This window comes from Molossus molossus, unplaced genomic scaffold, assembly GCF_014108415.1.
Source record: "Molossus molossus isolate mMolMol1 unplaced genomic scaffold, mMolMol1.p scaffold_m16_p_21, whole genome shotgun sequence".
NCBI classification, from domain to species: domain Eukaryota; kingdom Metazoa; phylum Chordata; class Mammalia; order Chiroptera; family Molossidae; genus Molossus; species Molossus molossus.
The window spans coordinates 50295093-50315538 of record NW_023425357.1 but is presented as its reverse complement, the minus strand read 5'-3'; the positions used below and the strand labels follow the sequence as shown (position 1 = coordinate 50315538).

At 59.8% G+C, this 20446-nt stretch overlaps 1 protein-coding gene across 1 annotated transcript in view; it reads right to left on the bottom strand.

Annotated features, from left to right (window-relative positions):
* ZNF536 (zinc finger protein 536) overlaps positions 1-20446 on the bottom strand; it is a 145889-nt gene that overhangs the window by 10955 nt on the left and 114488 nt on the right. The window contains exon 3 of the mRNA XM_036275475.1: positions 8856-9008. Within this exon, the coding sequence (XP_036131368.1) occupies positions 8856-9008 (153 nt within the window). The remainder of the gene's footprint in view (positions 1-8855; positions 9009-20446) is intronic.

Genomic DNA, 20446 nt, shown 5'->3' with positions numbered 1-20446 from the left:
TCCGGCGTTCAGCCTGGCACTGGGGCTGTTCGAAGCCCTCGCAGGGGCCCTCCATGCACCTGGGCACAGAGACAAGGTCAGGGCTCCCTGGGCAGCAGCCGTGAGGGAGAGACCAGGGGAGGCTGAGCAGAGACGGACCCCCCCCAGGAGGTGCTGAGAGTCTGGGCTGGGGACCAGGGACTCGGAGCTACTTTGTTCCCCTGGGCACACGACTCCCGTGTTGGGGCCTGTGGAAAGTTGGAGCTCATGTTCTCCGAGGTCTCATGGCAGCTGTAAAACCCAAAGATGCCTGTGCACACATGATACACACCCGAGATGCCTGCACACTCAGAGGTACACACCCACAGACCTGAGATGCCTGTGCACACACGGTACACACCCACAAACCTGGAGATGCCTATGCACACACGGTACACACCCACAAACCCGGAAATGCCTGTGCACACACGGTACACACCCACAAACCCGGAAATGCCTGTGCACACACGGTACACACCCACAAACCCGGAAATGCCTGTGCACACACGGTACACACCCACAAACCCGGAAATGCCTGTGCACACACAGTACACACCCACACACCCGAGATGCCTGTGCACACACAGTACACACCCACACACCCGAGATGCCTGTGCACACATGGTACACACCCACACACCCGAGATGCCTGTGCACACACGGTACACATCCACAAACCTGGAGATGCCTGTGTACACACGGTACACACCCACACACCCGAGATGCCTGTGCACACACGGCATACACCCACACACCCGAGATGCCTGTGCACACACAGTACACACCCACACACCCGAGATGCCTGTGCACACACGGTACACACCCACACACCCGAGATGCCTGTGCACACACGGTACACACCCACACACCCGAGATGCCTGTGCACACACGGTACACACCCACACCACCCGAGATGCCTGTGCACACACGGTACACACCCACACACCCGAGATGCCTGTGCACACACGGTACACACCCACACACCCGAGATGCCTGTGCACACACGGTACACACCCACACACCCGAGATGCCTGTGCACACACGGTACACACCCACACACCCGAGATGCCTGTGCACACACGGTACACACCCACACACCCGAGATGCCTGTGCACACACGGTACACACCCACACCCGAGATGCCTGTGCACATACGGTACACACCCACACACCCGAGATGCCTGTGCACACACGGTACACACCCACACACCCGAGATGCCTGTGCACACACGGTACACACCCACACACCCGAGATGCCTGCACACTCACAGGTACACACCCACACACCTGAGATGCCTGTGCACACACAGTACACACCCACACACCAAGGAAAGTGCAGAGTCGTTCACACAGAGGAACTGATGGGTGAGTGAGCACCTCTGATCTCCCAAGTCAGGAGGGGAATTGAATGAAAAACCAGAAACGAGGCCCCTGCTCTCACGACCTTCAGGAGACATGTCCTAGGTTATAAATGCAAGGGACGCTCACACACACGTGCACACAACATGCTTCAAACACACACACACCAGTGTGTACCTTCATTCAAGCCACTGCTGATGTGAAATGCAGACAGGCCTTGACCTCGCTGCCCAGGAGAACACTCACCGAGAAGGGAATGGCCCGTCCCTAACATCGGAGACCCAGGGCTCCAGGCCTGGGGTGTTTTCAAGGGTTCTGTGGCCACACACGACCGTGCAGGTGGCACAAAGCCCTCCCCACCCTTCTCTGCCGGCCGCACGCCCTCGGCCACGCTCTCCACTGTCTGCTCCCTAGGGCTCCGGCCCTGCCTGTGCCCAAAGCAGGGAAGTGGGGTGACTGCTCCCATCACCCCCAGGTCCCCAGATCAATGCTCAGGGGGATAACCACCCCCGCCTTTTGGATCTGTGTTTGAAAAAACTCACACAAACCCCATTGGTATTTTCTTCATGATCCCTCATGACTTGACCAACCACCACCCTCTACGAAGAGCCTCCCCCCCTTCCTGGCTGCACCTCCGAGGGCCCAGGAAGCCTCCAGGTTGGCAGCGTGCCCGCCGTCTGGGACGGGTGCGCCCCCCGCAACACCCTCAGGCCTCCCGAGGGCCTCCTTTGCCACTGGGCCCGGGTCGGATGCCCAGGACCCAGCTGCTGCGCACGGGCACAGGGAGGAGCCCCGCGTGCCGCCAGGGCCCGCGCCCCCTGGGCCGGGACACGTGTGAGTCCACCTGTGCTGGGGGCCGCTCCCCAGGTGGTGCCACCCATCTGGCCACTTGCTCCAGCCCAATGCAGGGCTGGCCCTGCGCCCTGGGCTCCTGCCCAGGAGCCGTCAGCGGGCACCCGCTCCCTGCCCAGCAGACTCTGCCGAGCCCTGCGGAGGTGCTCCTGACGCAGCCTCACGGCACTGCCACCCGGACCCTCCAGCAGCTCCGTCGAGTTGACCGATTGGCCACTCAGGCCTCAAATGAGTCCAAATCGACTGGCGGGACCACTCCTGCTGCCCAAGCTTTCCGGGGTCACCCCGCGATGTTTGGGGCCATTATCTCGCGTCTGTTGTGGGAGCCTCAGACTCAGGTCTTTCCAGCCAGGTGGTCACAGGCGGTGGGAGACCTCGGGCTGGGGACCCACCCCTCCCGCAGAGTGGCCGCCGCTCAAGTCCAACCAGCAGACACGGGACCGCGGATGCTCTAGGAAAAGCCACACGTCCAGATTTCTATGAGCGATACCCCAGTTTTTAAATACCCCAAAGGGGCTGGGGTATACGCCGGTTTCCCACCAAACAAAGCAGGTCAGGGCACCGGTGCCCTCCTGCGAAACGTCTCCCGGCCTCTCAGGGAGTAACGTGGGCCCCGCGGCGCCCTTCTGGAGAACGCTTTGCCCGCACAGGCATTGTGAGCGTCAGCGGCCACCGCGATGGGCTCACGGTTCAGACGGGTGCGGTGGAGCCATGCTCCTGAGCCCCGTGTGAGTTCGCTAACAGTGTCACCCATAAATTCAGTAAAAGGGGGGGAATCATTGGAACCAGCTTCCACGGACGCAGGGCGAGCTGTACTTTCCACGTTGGAAAAGTGCTGGCGATGTCCGCAGGGAGCCAAAGAGACGGCTGGAGACACTGGTCTGGTGTGTACCTGTCTCCCGCGGCAGCGGTCTTCATTCTGAGCCTCCGCTTGGCGCTTGGTGAGCCCCGGGAACCACCCAGGTCAGGGTTCCTGTGGAGCCATTCGGAGCAAGTGCCCCAAGTCCCAGGGGGTGGGTTCCGCTCTCTGCGGAAACCCCTCTGGGGCCGGTGAGCCGCGGAGCTCAGCCCTAGCCGCTTCCTTCTTTGTTTTGCTAACTCTCCCGAAGTGGGCAACAATGTTTCCCCGCGTCCGCAGCGTCTACTTAATATTTATTTAGTCTTCCTCCTTGTCCTTACTTAGTTAATACCGGGAGAGATAAATACGGCCGTGTCTTCGCGGGGTGGCTCTGTGCATAAATATAAATTGTGCGCTAATTCCCCCAAAGCATATATACGCTGTAAACCTGGAGACTTCTCACACAGCTGCTTATTGCTAAACAGCGCCTTGTCCAGAAGGGGACAATCTGTGTCTCTAATTGCTGTCACTGAAGCCGAGATTCATTATGTGACTTTCCCATTAAAATGTGAGCATTAATTTGTATAATGAAATATCGCCACTGCAGTGTTCATTAGCCATGCCCTACTGTATACGGCGCGTTGTTAGCTACCTAGAAACTGTAGTTAATTTCACTAATGGATATTTCCCTACTTAGTGTTTGGTAGGAAATTTATACTGTAACATTACCTCTTCAACTTTTAAGGAAATTTAAATTCGATCAATTATTTCTTCCACCCAAGTTTGGGGTGTCATCAGGGCAGGCAGAGAGGGGGACCGCGGAGGAAGAAAACAGGCTTCCTGGTTCGGCTTAGGAATGGATGCGCGGTGACATTTTAATCCGACGCAGAAAAGCTGCGGCTCCTTTTGGGCAAGTCGGTGTGTCTTCCTTTCTTTCCTAAGCGGCCCGGTGGCGGGACCCGAGAGCACACTGTCTCCCGGCAGCACGAATGGCAGAGCCGGCCCGCGGACCCATCCGGTTCCGAAGACCTATTCAACGTGCGCTTAGAAATATGAAAAACGGCCTGGCCACCTCGCCTGGAGAGGACACACGGCACCAGAGGAAGGCCCGCGGGGTAAGGTGTCAGCCACCGGGGTGATGCTGGCCGAACCTGGTTCCCACCACGCCCACCCAGTGGGTGCTAAGGACGAGAGGGGTGTGAGGACTCACTCCACTCAGCACGGGCACACCGGTGTCTCCCTGCCTTGCCCCCTCCTGAACTATCCTGTGCTGGTGGGGAAACTGAGGCCCAAAGGAAGCTGCCATCTGTGCTGAGTGAGGAGGAGACGGTGCCTGCGTCTGCCCACCTGTGGGTGCAGGTCCCCCCGTCCCTCCTGACGGGACTGTACCCACTCGCTGTCAAGAAGACGTCCGGGTGACGCCCTCGAACAGGCCAGAGATCCCTCCCCAGCGCAGGCGGGTGCCGGGGCCACCAGGGTGCTGTGAGGCCGCGAAGTGGACTCACCGCCTGTGTGTGCTCAGCTCGGCCTCACGGGTGAGCGTGGGGTCATTGTGACTGTCATGGTCCCCAGGGCCGGACGGCTCCAGGAGCCGCCCGCTGCCACAGGCCATGAGGTCATGGCCCGACATGAGGGCAGTGACCCCCAGGACCCCTCTGCCCGGGGCTGCAGGAAGCCAGCCCTCTCGCGTCCACGCTCTGTGGTCCTATCAGGACAGAGGAGCCAGGTGCCTGGTGAGGGTGCCCTTGTGCCCCTCAGCCAGCACCCAGGCGGCACCATGAAGACACCCCATGACCCACCTGGGACCCCTGGAAACCACGCCCGCTGCCCCGCGCAAACCCACGCCGTCCGCCGTCTGAAGTCAGGGCGGCAGCGCCAGGCCCTCCAGGGCAGATGCATAAACCAGCGAGTGTGAGGGGTCTGAGCTGCTGTCAATGAGCCCCCCACTCTCCGCCCCCACTTCCGTGAGTGAGGTCGCTCTTACGTTTCCCTACGAGCGCTGTCCTGTCGGGGGAACAGCTGCCTCCCGGGAAACGGAACTCAGGTGAGCGGGGAAGAAACCCAGCCTGGGGTCCCGCAGCCAAACAGGCTACTCAGCCCGGGGCTGAGGTGGGGACCACACGCCCCTCCGGCCTCCCAGGGACCCATCAGCACCTGCCTCCCTCCTGCACACCCAGCCGGCACCCTGGACCCTGGAGAGCCCCCAGCAGGGGGCGGGGGGAGCAGGGACCACCCAGCAGGGACAGCGCAGCCCGCGCCGCCCGGGACCGCTCGGACGTTTGTGGGTGAACTTCCGTGATGCCAACCTTTGGTGTCCACTGGACCCGGCCACACGAGGCCCAGGGACCTGGTCAAGATCGCGGAGGGTGTTTCTGGCTGGACGAGCTCTTCAGTGGTGGACCCAGCAAAGCAGATGCTCCCGCCAGGGTGGGTGGGCGCGTCCGGTCCACCGAGGGCCGGAGCAGAACAAGGCCCGCGTGACGGCCGCCCTGTGCCCGTCAGTCTGGGCGCTGGGACGCCGGCCTTCTCCTGCCTTTGGGCTCAGTCTGAACCCTGACCCCAGCTCGTCCCTGCAGACAGGGGACGGCTCAGCCTCGGAACCACATGGGCCAATTCCTTACTACACACTTATACGTGTTCTGTTCCTCCAATTAAAATACAGCGGGGAGGCCTGGCCGGTTTTGCTCAGAGGTTAGAGCGTCGCCGAAGAGCCCCGGGTTCGGTTCCCGCTAAGGGCACGTATCTCGGTTGCCGTTTGTCCCCGGCCCCGGTTGGGGTCGTGTGGGTGGCAGCCACTCGATGTGTCTCTCTTACATCGATGTTTCTCTCTCTCTCTTCCTCCCTCTCTCCCTCCCGCTGTATCTGAAGATAGATGTAAAAGTGTCCTCGGGTGAGGATTAAAATAATAATAATAATAAAAAATACATTGGTGACACATTGCATGTCTCATGGGCTCCTAGGGGTCCATCAGAGGAAGACTTCGGAAGGGGCACTTTGGGAAACGTATTCTAGCTCACAGACCACCGTCCGCGGCAACGTCACCTTGACACACAGAAACCAGAGGGGAAGGGGCGCCCGCCTGGGCCCGGGTGCCCTCGGCCACTGACAGGTCCTCATCCAGGCCTGACCCTCACGCCACCTACGTGGTCATTGCGGACGGGCTGCTATGGACACAGGACACTCTGCCCTGCCCAACACACACAGGTCAGCATCTTGCAATTCCTCGTTCCCTGACAAAACGACGACCGATCTTTATCCGAGGACCATTCCGCCTTTCAACTGCGGGGGACGCTGCTTCCGGGTGGGTGGGGTGTTCCCGCCACCTCCTCCTCTCTTCCTCATTCTGGGGCGCTCCCACACGCCTGCCTACGGCCCGTCTTGCCTCTCTCGGAGCCTCCGAGGACTGTGAGGTACACATTTCGGAAGTTCGGGAAAACACACGTTTGGGAAAAACCATCCTTCTCAAGCTTTACGTCGAAACCGGCTCCCGCTGGCTCCCTCCCAGGTTCGGGGGCTCCTGGCGCCTCCGGCTCATCTCCGGAACATTCTGCAGAGCACTCTCCCCGTGGCCGCGGGCAGGGTCAGCCGGGGCGCAGGGCTCCCGTTCCCTCCTGACCCACGTCCCCGGGGCCCCGGCCAGCACGAGGCGGCACCTGCCTGGTTCCCCGGGCCCGGGGGCCTGTGTCGCATCCAGTGGAAGGACGGGTCAGAGGACACGTGGCCTCCACTCCTGACACAGCCCCCAGCACAGCCCCAGGGGCCCAGCTCCCACCTGGGAGGGGTGTGCGCCGAGGCCCGATGTGAGGAGGCCAGAGGTCTGAGCCCGGGAAGTTGTCACCGAGGAGGGGACGTTGGAGCCGCACTCCGAGGATGGGGAGGCAACCGGAGCACCTGCACAGAGACCCGGATTTGGGGCTCACGCCCCTGCCTGGCTGCCATGCTGGCTCCCCACCTGACCACGGGGCCCTGCCACACCTGTCCCCTGGCGGGCACCCCGGCACCCTGCACGGGCTGCAGGAGGAGGGTCCCCCATAGCGTCCTGTGCCGAGCACCCGCTGTGTGGATGGTGCGGTGTGGCCTGGGGATCTGGAACCCACAGCCACTGTCGCCAGCCTCACGTTCTACAAACAACCTAAACCAGGGAGGGCTGGAGAGCGTGAGGCTGACAGAGAATGAGGCAGGGCCGGGGGTATCTCAGACGGGAGGCAGGGCTCTGGGGCATGTCAGACGGGGAGGCAGGTGCTGGGGTATCTCAGACGAGAGGCAGGTGCCCAGGTATCTCAGACGGGAGGCAGGTGCCGGGGTATCTCAGACGGGGAGGCAGGTGCCGGGGTATCTCAGACGGGAGGCAGGTGCCGGGGTATCTCAGACGGGAGGCAGGGCACAGGGCCATCTCAGATGGGAGGCAGGGCGCGGGGGTATCTCAGACGGGAGGCAGGTGCCGGGGTATCTCAGACGGGAGGCAGGGCACGGGGCCATCTCAGACGGGAGGCAGGTGCCGGGGTATCTCAGATGGGAGGCAGGTGCCGGGGTATCTCAGACGGGAGGCAGGTGCAGGGGTATCTCAGACGGGAGGCAGGTGCTGGGGTATCTCAGACAGGAGGCAGGTGCTGGGGTATCTCAGACGGGAGGCAGGTGCCAGGGTATCTCAGACGGGAGGCAGGTGCTGGGGTATCTCAGACGGGAGGCAGGTGCCGTCTCCCCGAGGAGGTCACCGGGGCTGCTGTGAAGGAGGACATCCCAGGTGGACAGAGCCCCCACACGGGAGGGGCGGGGGATGATGGCCGGGGTGCAAGCAGTGAGAGGGGCAAAGGTGGAACCCGGTCAGGATTTCGGGAGACCCCTCTTGGCCCTGGAGGACTCCGCCAGAGGGCCCATGACCGGGGGGAGGGCCAGGGGCCACCCAACGGCTGGCAGCTCTGCAGGAGGCAGCAGCTGGTCCCGGCCACCGTCCCATCTCCTGCTGTGTCGGGAGGTCTGAGGTGAGGGTCCCGGCGAGGGCGTCCCGGCTTTAACCGCGGGCTGCAGGCCGGGCGGCTGACTACCCCGCGCCGCCCTGCGCTCTATTGATTCCTTGGGAAATAGACCACAATTATTTTTTAAAATAGATGGCGTATTTGTCTACTCTTTGACGCAGCTCCTACTCCAGGAGATAAAGTGTCGGGAGAAAATCAAAGGAAAGGGAGGTGTCCACAGCTCGGATAGATTTTTCTTTTGTGTGCGCCATGTCCAGACGACGGGCAGAGAAGCCAAAGGAACCGGGCGGAAGGGACGACAGAGGGACCGGGAGGGCATGGCCGCAGGGGCAGGGTGCTGCCCAAGCCAGGCCAGCAGCCACGGCCCCGCCCCGTCTGGGTGAGAGCATGTCAACTGCGTCTGAGGCCGGGGACAGCCCCCCAAGCCCCCGTGTCCTCCCCCTGGCCCGCCCAGGCTCGGTGCCGTAGCCCTGGCTGGGTGACATCAGGGGAGCACCCCCTTCCGCACATCAGGGCGTGAGCCGGGCTGCCGTCACTGTGCCCCTGAAAGACCACAGGTCACTATGACGGCCGAACGTGCCACCTCGGCACAGTCGAAGGAAGTCGTCCTCCCAGGAGCCTCGGGGCGCCCGGGCCTGGCCCCCAGGTCTGCATGTCATCTGCGACGGTGATGTGGAAGTTTGGCCCCAGGGCCTCGGGGTCAGCTGGACGCACACAGCAGGGTGTGCAGAGGCCCTGGGGGACCCCGACGGTCAGCACTGCACGGCAGGGACCCGGCCCTCTGAGCCGAGCTCGGCACACCCCCCGCTCACCTGTGTGTATTCTCAGGTGCACCTTCAGGTGATGGGACGTCCGGAAGGTCTTCCCACAGTACGGGCAGTCCTTCATGGCCGCGCCCAGGCTCCGGTCCCGCAGCAGCGCGGGCTGCTGGCCGCCGGCTGCTCTCCCCGCCTCCTCGCCGATGTCTGCAGCGGGGAAATGTTCGCACGTCACTTCACGCATGTCACAAGTTGTCTGCACCGAAACTGCTAACGCCACGCAAAGCCAAACATGTCAGCGCTACACCTGTCTGTTTCACTCTGCACGTCTGACAGAATGCTGACAATTCATGTATTTTCTTGTTATTCTCTAAAATTATTTCATCTTTCCTATCATCGTTTTAAGTAGCATATGGTACCTTTATATTGAACGGAATTAAACAAGGAGAGAAACAGCTGTGTCAGCAGCTGGTTGGATTTCTTCTTTTGCTTCGCTCCTATTAAATTTATTTTTCCCCCCCAAAGTTTAAGAAATGTGGGTGTTGGTTGCATCTGATTAATTTGTAAGACGGACTAGCTGAAGAGTTTGCCGTAGGAGCGAGATCGCATTTGCATCTTATCGAGCAACAGTTGAAAAAGAAAAGGCGTCTCTGCTGAGTCCCAGAGACTCACAGCTACTGGGGGACAGGAACGAGAATCACCCCCAGCGGATCATCTCGCCCCTGTCCCGCCTGGTATCTAGCGCTGGCCGCTGTGGTCTCCTGGAGGGGAGAAGAAACATCTGGAAACGCGGTTCCGCAAATAGCTCCCGACCAACACGGAGAGACACCTCCAGAGTCACGCGAGAGACTCGGCCGCAGGGCCCCGTGAACTCGGAGCGCGGACACTCGAGAGCTCCGTCTGCAAAGCACCCACACAAACGTCCTTCCTGCCGTTATTTGTTGTGTAACCCAGACCGTTAGAAAACGGAGCAAAATTTACGCGCGGCCGCCTTCTGCCTGGAAATGATGGGACATAACAGTCATAAAAACCATGGAAACATCTAGTGCTTGGAGGACACATCATTGCGACACCCGAGGCCAGCCCGGCGGGCCGGCGGCACCGGAGCGGTGTGTCCGAGGCGGCGGCAGGGGCAGCAGCTGACCGCTTGCACAGGCCCCAAGCCCCCGAGGCCGGCGGGGTCCTCGCCCACCGCAGCCTCTGCCCACCCTCGGGGCCTCCCAGTGGAGCCGCTGTGAGGACACGGGGACCTTCTGGGTCATGACAGACTTGCGGGCTCTGCAGGAGAAACCAGATCTGTACCTCGCGAGCCCCGGAAACCGCAAGTCGCTCTTATTCTGCAAGGCCCGCTGCTGGTGACCCCACACTCCGCGGAAGGGGCAGACGTAGAGGCCACGACAGGGTGAAGGCAAACACACTGAACTCGCCGCGGGGATGCTCTGGCTCGAGCGCCCTTTCCGCCTTCCGACTGACACGACGACACGGCCGCCCCAGACCAGCTCTGGAGGGCTGGCCCCCCTGTTCCCCGACTCCTCTGCCCGCCCTGGGAGAGCTGCGCTGAGGGTCTGACTGGCTAGCGTCTGTTTCCTCATCACGTTGCCACGAGCTGAGCTCACCCTGCTGAGCAGCGGTCTGTGGCCGTCCACCACTGACCACGGCCACCGAAAGGGCCACCAGACTGTGTGGCAAGCATGTGCCCACAGAGTCACAGCAGGCACCCCGCAGGCTGAGCCCACCGGGGGCTGCTGCCACCTGTGTCCTAAGGAGCCCGCGTCCCAGAGCCCAGGAGAACTGTGGCCAGATGCCAGCCACAGGCCCTCGGGCCGGGCACCGCTGGAATGTCCCCGACCTGCCTTCCCACCCTGCCCGCCCCAAAGCACTGCACTGGTCTCCTAGCTCAGGTCCCCATGGGTGGGACCAGGAGGTCAGCTTAAAACCACAGGGAGTCTGGCTGGAGTGGCTCAGTGGTTGAGCGTCGACCCTGCACCAAGAGGTCGCTGGTTCAATTCCCGGTCAGGGCACATGCCCAGGTTGTGGGCCCGATCCCCAGTAGGGGGCGTGCAGGAGGCGGCCAGTCGATGTTCTCTCTCATCGATGTTTCTCTCTCCCTCTCTCTCTAAAATATCAATAAAGAATTTTAAAAGCCACAGCGAGCCGAGTGCTGGCTGCAACGCCGTGGAGAGGCCGGAGGCAGGCGGCCGACGTGCTCGGTCGACGTAGAAGCAGAACTGGGTGCCCGATGGTGGCCTCAGGGGAGAGCTGAGCGGGTGTGGGCTTGCGATGCCAGAGTCCGGCAGGTCCTGGGCCCCACGTCCGAACACGGGCCCCTGGGCACCCCGTCGGCCTCCACCTGGCTCGCGTGTGAGGCCGCAGCGGGTGTGGGTGGGGAAGGGACAGAGAGGAGCTCAGAGCGGGGCAGCCCTGGGGAGCTGTGCCCCCCGCCGCCCCGTGGACCCGCCCCGGGCACAGCCATGTCTGACCGTCGTCACTGGGACGGCATGGGCCTGTCTCCCTTTCATCTCTCCGTCCTGGCTATGTGTGGCCCAATAAAGAGAATACATTTCTAAGATAAACAGCTTTCTTTGCAGATTTAAGAATCTAATTTTCACTCTACACAGAAATGGTTTTGGGGGCCAGAAGGCTGCGGCGTTTACTCTCAGACTAAATCCAAGTAGAAAAACAAACTGAGCGGCGATGAAGGGACTGTGGGTGGTCCTGGGAAGTGTCCGGCGCGGCCGAGAGCCAAGTGCAGGGACGGCTGAGGACGCCCGGCCGGGTCTCGTGCTGGGGACCGCGAGCACCCGGGGGGCTCGCTCAGAGGGCGAGACCAGCCACTGACGTGGGCCCGCCCTGGGGAGGTGTTGACAGCTGTCCGTCACCAAGATGCCCCAGGATGGGGGCCTGAGGCTCCGCCTGGCACCCCACACCCCGCCAGGGAAGCAACCGGGGTCCTGGTTACAGAGAGACCTCCCTTCCCCGGCCCCTCCAGGGCACTGGTGGTGGAAAGGAAGGAGCATGTTTAGTGTTACATCTGCGACCCTCGGCCAGACCGTCTGTGGGTTGGTGTGAGCTTTTTGAGAAATGTCCTCTCCCACAACCTGAGTATGTTTTCCCTCCCACCAGACACGTCCTCTGAGGGCTCTGCAGAGGGAAGGACAGGGGACGGAGCTCGGCCCAGACCTGTCGCCTGTTCCTGCATGCTCACCTGTGCAGAAGGAATGACCCCGGGACCACCTGACACAAGCTGGAGGCGTGGTCTCCACACCCCCGGCCCCAGCCAGGTGCTCTGGGCCACGCTGGGGGGGAAAGGCTGGGAAATCGCCCCGGGGCCCTGTTTCTATACTCGACCCCGCTGAACAACATGGGACTACTCCTCAGACACGGAGTCAGGTGTGGGTGCGGCGGACTGCCTTCCGGAGGGACCAGCCTGGACCAGCCCCCCTTCCCGAGCTACAGCCCAGACAGGTGAGCTGTAGCAGGTGCCAGAAACCGGCTCCCTCTCCTGCTCCCGCCAGCTGGGGCGCTGGCTGACACAGAGAAGACGAACCCCGTCAGAGCAGGTCGTGCCTCAAGAATATGTTACTTGGGGGTGACATCAGACAAAGCACACCCTTCGTTTTGTCCCCTCAGGGTCAGAAACCATGCCTCCCACACTGCATCTGCTTGTTATAACCCTCAAAGTAGACAGCAAGTCTGGCCGGCTTCGAGGTGACATGCGTGCGTGACCCCCAGCAGCCCGGGGAGCAGGAGGGGCCACGGCTAAGGGCCGAGGAGGAGCCGGGAAGGAACATGGCCGTGGGTCAGGTGAGAACCCCCAGCATCACCGAGACAATGCAGTGCTGCCGTGGGCGCTTACAAAGACCAGTTCCAGCCGGACGCGAGGAAAACTATGGCCGCTGTCTGGACCATCCCCGAGGCTGCCTTTCCTGCCGTCTACAGACACGAGGGGCTCAGCACATCCTAACCAGACTACACGTTCGACATTTAAAGACGTCATTTATAAAATAATTTTGTATTTTAAGCACAGGTTGGCCCCCAGGTTATCTTTAAACACAGAGCCTCCTTCGCACATGTTTGGAACAGGCTTGTTGGCCGGGGGGGTGGGCTGCTTTCCTCTGGGTCCCTCAGGCCTGGCTGTCCTGAGGCCAGTCCCTTCGCCCCTCCCTGGCCCTGGCTCCAGGTAAGCCCGGCTGGACTCCTGCAACCCTGTGCTGCTGGGACTCCAGCACCGTCCACACACGGCCGCCCGGGGCCTTTCACTCACCCCCACTGCCTCCTGCTCACAGGAACTGGGGACGGTCCCAGGAGACGGACCACGGTCCCAGGAAGGAGGAATAAGTGTCCTAAAACTTCACCTGCCCCTGCTTTTCCCCGCGTGCTCTGCACTCAGTGAGACCAAGAGACTCGCTCTGGCTGTTGGCGGGAGGCGATGCTGAAGGGAGACTGTGCCACCCCCTGCTCTCCTGTCCGGCCCTGCTCCCCCCCTCGGCAGCCCTGCTGCACAGGGCGGAGCGGCAGAAGCTCACGGCGGAGGCCTCCCGAGTCGCTCAGTCACCAGGACGGGCGCTGACCCGCACCCGACTGTGCATGAGTGAGAAAGTCTTTGTTCTGTTGAGCGAGGGAGGTCTGGAGACTGGTCACTGCAGGAGGGCTCGGACCTGACAGAGAAGAGTCGACCTCCTGGCGAGGTCTGCGTCGAAACCCAGGCATCCAGGTCACCCTGTCCACGCCCAGAACGATGCGCAGAACAAGAGCCAGAGAGGGACCGGAGAAAGCAGAGAGGCTTCCTCTTAAATCATGCCTGTGTGCTCTGTTCTCACGTCGTCCTGCCAGGGAGTCTCACCCTGCACATGCCCAACAGTTCATTTGGGGAAGATTTCCATTTCAAACAGTTACAATGAGGATGTTGGTGGTGTTAATGGTGGTGGTGATGGTGATGGTGGTGATGATGGTGATCGTGGTGATGGTGGTGATGATGATGGTGGTGGTGATGATGGTGATGGTGGTGATGGTGGTGATGGTGATGGTGGTGATGGTGGTGATGATGATGGTGATGGTGATGATAGTGATGATAGTGATGGTGATTGTGGTGATGGTGGTGATGATGGTGGTGGTGGTGATGGTGGGGGTGGTGATTATGATGGTGGTGATGGTGGTGGTGGTGGTGGTAATGGTGGTGGTGATGGTGATGGTGGTGATGATGGTGATCGTGGTGATGGTGGTGATGATGATGGTGATGGTGATGATAGTGATGATAGTGATGGTGATTGTGGTGATGGTGGTGATGATGGTGGTGGTGGTGATGGTGGGGGTGGTGATTATGATGGTGGTGATGGTGGTGGTGGTGGTGGTAATGGTGGTGGTGATGATGATGGCGATGTTGATGATAATGATAGTGATGATAGTGATGGTGGTGATAATGATGGTGGGGGTGGTGATGGTGGTGGTGGTGATGGTGATGGTGATGATAGTGATGATAGTGATGGTGGTGGTGGCGATGGTGGTGGTGGTGGTGATGGTGATGGTGGTGGTGGTGATGGTGATGGTGGTGGTGGTGATGGTGATGGTGGTGGTGGTGGTGATGGTGGTGGTGGTGGTGGTGGTGGTTTTAATGGTGATGATGGCGATGGTGGTGGTGATGGTGATGATGGCGATGGTGGTGGTGGTGGTGATGGTGATGATGGCGATGGTGGTGGTGATGGTGATGATGGCGATGGTGGTGGTGGTGGTGGTGATGGTGATGGTGATAGTGATGAATTCATGTAGTGAATGGATAGTTTTCCCAGCAACCTCACCTGGCTAAGGTAGCTGTCTATACACCTGAGCATTTATCACTTTTAGCATAAAGTGGCCACGGTATTTTAATTTTTATGGAATTTCTAGTATAATAATAAACGCATTTTCCCAGATGAGCTATGCAGTTAATTCAGAAAGTGCCTTCTGCAGAGAGCACCGCAGACATCTGAGTCCTGCTCACTCATGAAAAAAGAAAACTGTTCTCGGAGTCTAAGGAGTGAGCAGCACACCCAAAATTGCATCTTCCTTCATTTCTTTGCCCACATACACCAGTCTTCAAAAATCTCAGGGGAGAAGAAATAACTAACACTTTGGAGAAAGTCGACAACAATGCATAGCTCTGCTTAAAAGCTTAACACTTTCCCTAATTTTGAAAAACTTAAAATTGATAGACTCAAATGAAACAATGATCCCTGCGGTAGCGATTCCCAGTTCAACGTTCCTTTCATTTTCTTAAAATAATTCTGAATTAACGGCATGCATCAAGTTGCAACATTACTGTAAACAATTCTACTTAGCTCGGGAGACTCATGCCTTGGGTCAGTGTTCATGTGGCGTCTGGTTTCATCAAAGGTCTCTGGCTTATGGTGGCCATATATAGTCATGTTAAAAAGTTAAACATTAATGTGGATTGGCGAAAGTGTTTGTTTACATAGAGATATTTTTGTCCACTTAGGAGAAGGCAACAGCAGCGTCCCTTCGGGTCTCAGGACGGGGGACCGGGCTGGGTCACGGGGACAACTCCCAGCCCAGAAGCTGAGTTCAGCGTGTGCAGGTGCAGAGGTGGAGAGCTGGGTTTCTCTATCGCTGCCTCCCTTCACCTTCGACCCCAACTTAAAACTGTGCGTTTTTGCTTTGGGCAAGATAGGATTTCGGGAATTGGGGAAATGGGTCATAAAAAGGCTAAAGTTTGGAGAAAAAAAATATAAGATACTGGGATCTCAAATAGCTTCTCTAAAGCAACATTTTGTTGAGTTAAGTGAAAATGAATCAGAAACACATGGATTAAATTTCCCTTAAAATACACAAGGGCTCCAACATCAAGCACCGTGGGGCCAAATGTGTTTCTGGTTTGACCGAGCCCAGAGTCCTTTCTTAATTGTCTGGGGAGTGTGGGACCCCTGCTGGGGACTGGGCCACCCATGGGGGCTCCTTCCTTGAGAGTGGTGTGACCCGGCCGTGGATGGCATCCTCTGTGGTCCTTGAGCTGCCAGCTCCCCCCAGGCCCTCAGGACCCGCTGTGGCAGAAACGTGCATCCCCAGCTTAGGGACGGTGACCGCAGATGTGGCAGGGGGTCTGGGACTCACAGATCGAGCTGGACAAGACATCTGGTGTGAGGGGTGTCTGCACACCCCTCCCCTCGGGCCTGGGCAGGGAGGGTGGGACAGGGTCTGTGACCTGTCCATGCAGGGCCACCACGAACCGGGCTGGGCGAGGAGACAGGGCAGGACAATGAGCCTGCAGGGGGCCGGCAGGGAGCGGCCGTCTCCTGAGAAAGCCTGCCCTGGGTCCATCGCTCTCCAGAACAGCCCCCAGCTTCTTCTCATGGTCAGCACCCTCCCTGCCCCAGGGACCCCGCTACTGCTCTGACCTCGTCCGGCCCTGCTGTCCTCAGAGCCCACCTTCTGTCCTCCTTCAGCCTCCTCGCCGACTCCCAGCCTGGGCTCGGCTCCTCCCGTGGGGTCCCCCGAAGACACCTGCTCTGACAGGCGTCCCCGACCACCTGCCATCCCAGGCAGCCCCCCAGCTCCCCTTCGCGGCACCTGCCCCCTCCCTCCCCATGCTCGGACCGGGTACCCGCCCTCCCAGAGCACTTGCGGCCGGTCCCTGCACCCCCAGCTCGCGGTGCGCACTCAGCTCAGGGTGAGGGCTCCACTCACACCTTTAAAACCTGTGCACACGTTTCCTGATTCAGAAGAGCCAGAGGAGGCCGGCTCCTGGCTGGGGCAGGGAAGCTGCCTTGAGCAACCTGGGAGGACGGGCCCCAGGCAGCCGCAAAGCACCAGAAATGCCCCCAAGAGCTCAGCGTCTTTGGGGGCCGCGATGGGATGCCAGCAGGATGGGCCGGCGGTCGGGGGTGCCCGGGGGGCTTCCTGGAGGAGGCAGCCTCCGGATGTCTCCCGTCCTCTCCCAGTCCGGGGTGCAGGGGGAAGGAACCACAAACGCACAGTCCGAAGAGCACGGCCTTCTAGACGAAGGGGGCCCGCCGGTGAGGCTGTGATGCGCCCGCTTCCTGGCGAAGAACGCAGCCATCGCTCCGGGAAGACATCGAGGAGACATTAACCGATGGAAGAGTACAGCAAAACGGACATTTGGAAACGCGTCTACACCCCGATTACCGTCGTCGTGATTGTAAAATATGTGGCATGTCTTCCCTTTTCCGTCACGTAAATTAAGCACCCTTTCTTTACAAGAAAAAGAGCCACCGACACCCTCGCTTTCAAAGAAAGCATACGTTCCCAAAAGATTTCTCCATAATTTATTTTCTTTAAAAAAAAAAAAAAAAACCTATAGCTTTTAAGATCTTCTTAAGATAATTTACAGCCCTTCATTTAGGGGCGGGGTGGGGGCGGGGAGGAGATCAGAGGGGACCTCCGGCTGCCAGGCAGGCCTTGCAGAGAATTCTCCCCACGGTCGGTCAGGCTGGCCGGGCTTTTGAAAACGAACTTGGTTGGTCACCGGAACCTGTGGGGCTGGATTTCCTCCCGAGAAGCCGCATGTCGGACGACGAGGGGACAGTTTGCGGATAAGGCCTCCCCAGGAGAGAGGTTTTGCCATATTCTTTTTTAAACAAAGAAGACATCTTAAGAACCTTGCAATATCTTCCATTTAATCTCTGGCAGAAGGCAGGTCCCCGATGGACGCCGGCCTGGGCCTTTGTCTTTTACCAGCTGAGTGATCCAAGCTTTTAATATAGCCGTTCCAATTATTGTAAAAGTCATCTGGTACCTTATAACCACAAATATTGACAGTTTATTGCATAACACATTCCTGACATTTGAAGGTCACACCATACATAATACATACTCTTTTATAAAAGTGTCGGGGACAAAGAGATACATGATAAGCAATTACCTCCCCAGCTTGTATGTCCGTACAGTCCCGGCCGACTTGAGGTTACATGGGAGGCACACGCACCATTTTAAATAATCTATTAAGGCAGACGCAGGCTGTTAAGACAGATAATTATGAAATGGCTCATGGACACGCTGCCGGAGGATTGGCGGGCCTGGGTGTGGGGCCTGGGTGGCCCTCCTCCTCCGACGTCCGGTCACGCGGTCACACGGCCCGCAGGGCCCTGCCTCCCTTCCTGTCGGGGTTCCCCAGGCCACTCAACACGAGTCACAGCGTGTTCTTGTTTTACAGATCAGTCTGCGTGTGGCCGAAAGGTCCCAGCCTGCCAAGGTGACCCATGCTGCCCGTCCCCAGGGCATGGCGCCCACAGACAGCTGTGGCCAGGCGCAGGGGGACACCAGGGTAGGGGCTCCTAAGCGCTCTGTGGACCTGAGGCCCTGTGAGCCTTCCGGGCACATGTGTCGCCGCCCCGGCTGGGAGGGCCGCCCTTCTTGGCTTAAGCTGGGCAGAGCAGTCTCCATTACAGGTCGAGTGGGAAGAGGTTGTGGCCCAAGGACTTCCGGTCGAAACCAAGTTCTGCCCACTGGGGGAGTGTCATCGGGGCTCGGTTTCCCGGTCCGCGGCACGGGGGACATTTCGCGCGGCGCCTGGCGCAGAACATGCCCAGTTCACACAGCTTCCCCTCCAGGCTGCCGAAGCGATGCCTCTGGGCGAGGAGACCACACGGGGCGCGGCGTCCGTGCCCCCCGAGCTGCGGAACCAGACGCACTCTCGGGCTCCTTCCCGAAAAGCCCCGCGTGGAGCAGCCTCTCTCAAGACCCCGGCGGCTCTGCAGAGTCAGCAGCGGGAACAGGCCGCAGCCGGGCTCTGTGGGCCTGGCCGTCTTCAGTCACAGATGACCCGCAGGTCGTGAGCGTCCACCCCAGACCCCTTCCAACGATCCTGCTGGCCGCTGTCTGAGAAATGTACGCATCTACATACGTGCAGGCGTAAACCCAGAAACAGACAGAGAGGGCTGTGTGGGAATAAATAGCCGGCAAACTGTCAAGATAAACAAAAGCCCCTTCGAGGCTGATCTGACTTTCATTTCCCAGAACGCACGCCCCAAAATTTAAGACAGGGCACCGGAATGATTTCTGCGAAGAGGACGTGTTTATTAGCATTAAATCCCAGGAAAGAGGCCTTCTTTACAAAGAAACCCAATTTTGCATCTGAAAAGCATGCTCATGCCTGTTTCTTTAAGAAGCTCTTCTGTTTCCGAGGGTGGTGGGTAAGGCAGGGCGCCACGTGATCCGGAGGTTGCTATGGTAAATATGCATTTTTTATTGAAGAGTAAACAGTGGCAGGGAACAAGTGTCAGTTGTTGGCTCCGAAGTTACTGCCATTTTCGAGCTGACCGGGCTGAAGGCCCTTTCGACGTGAGGGCCTTCCTCGGAGGGGCGCCGTCCTTGGATCAGGGCTGGAAATGTTTAAAATACAGGCTGAACTCGTCCAGACCTCGTAGTCATACTTTGGTTGATATATAAAAGTTAGCCAAAAACAAACAAAAATGAGCCCTGGCTGGTTTGTCCAGTGGTTAGAGTGTCGGCCCGAGGACCAGAGGGTCCTGGGTTTGGTCCCGCTGAGGGCATGTGCCTCGGTTGCAGTTTGTCCCCGGCCCCGCTTGGGGTCATGTGGGTGGCAGCCAGGCGATGTCGCTCTCTCCCCCTCTCTCCCTCCCGCTCTATCGGAAGATAAATGCACGTGTCCTCGGGTGAGGACAAAAAAACGTCCGGCTCTGCCCGTCGGAGTTCTTTCTGGACATCTGTTGCCTGCTTTGGCCCGGGCTCAGGGCACGGTCAAGGCCGTCTCACGGTCCACTATCTTGGTGCCTGCAGGCAAAGCAGAGCCGAGCTGATGCCCAGGCGGTGGCCTGAGGTCCCAGCCTGTGTGCACGCAGGGTGGGCTGCGGCCGGTCACCGAGACACTTAGCAAAGCCTTCGCTGGGCTGCCCCTTGCAGAGGTCGGCAAGGGCCACGTCTACCTCGCAGTCCATGCCGGCAGCTGTTTCCCTCTGACGCCCACGGGGTGGCCCTTCCTCGCTGCAGCGCAGGCTGCCGGGAACCTCCGAGCTCCAGGCACAGCCCGCGTGGGCGCGGCGAGCTCTCTGGCCAGGTGAAGCACCTGGGGTCTGTCCTGGCACCAGCTGTCCTTCTGTCTGCACCGTGCAGAGGACCAGGCTGCGGTCCCTCCCCCGCACCGGAGCACAGAGCGGGCGCCCCCTCCGCCAGACCCTGCTCGCGAGCGAGTGATGCCAACACGCGACCCGACCGCGCTCCGGCGGCTGCAGCTTCCAACAGGAAGGTCAAGGCTGCCCGACTTCCTTTGATCACAGATAAAAGTATCCGATGTTGGCAAATTTCTCAAAGGGAACTTCTCAGGCTCTGGGAATCCCACAGACCAGTCTGAAGGAAGCTCGACCAGGGACGAGCTCTGGAGTAAGAAGGCGACAGTCCCCCCAGGAGCCCCCAGAGGAGGGCGGGGGACCAGGGCCAGACCCACGGGTCTGCAGGGCCCAGAGGCTCGGAGCCTGCCCGCCGCAGGGACCGGCCCGGGCACCGAGCACCTGGAGACCCCGGACCTGTCTGCCTCCCCGTGAGCGTGAATCTGCACTGTGCTCCTGCGTAAAGACCGCGACGACCTTGCGCGTCCTTGTGCACAAGGCTGGATGAAGCCACCATCGAAGGAGTCTGAGAGCGTCCTGAGACCCAGGGTGCCTGAGGCCTCCGTGCGC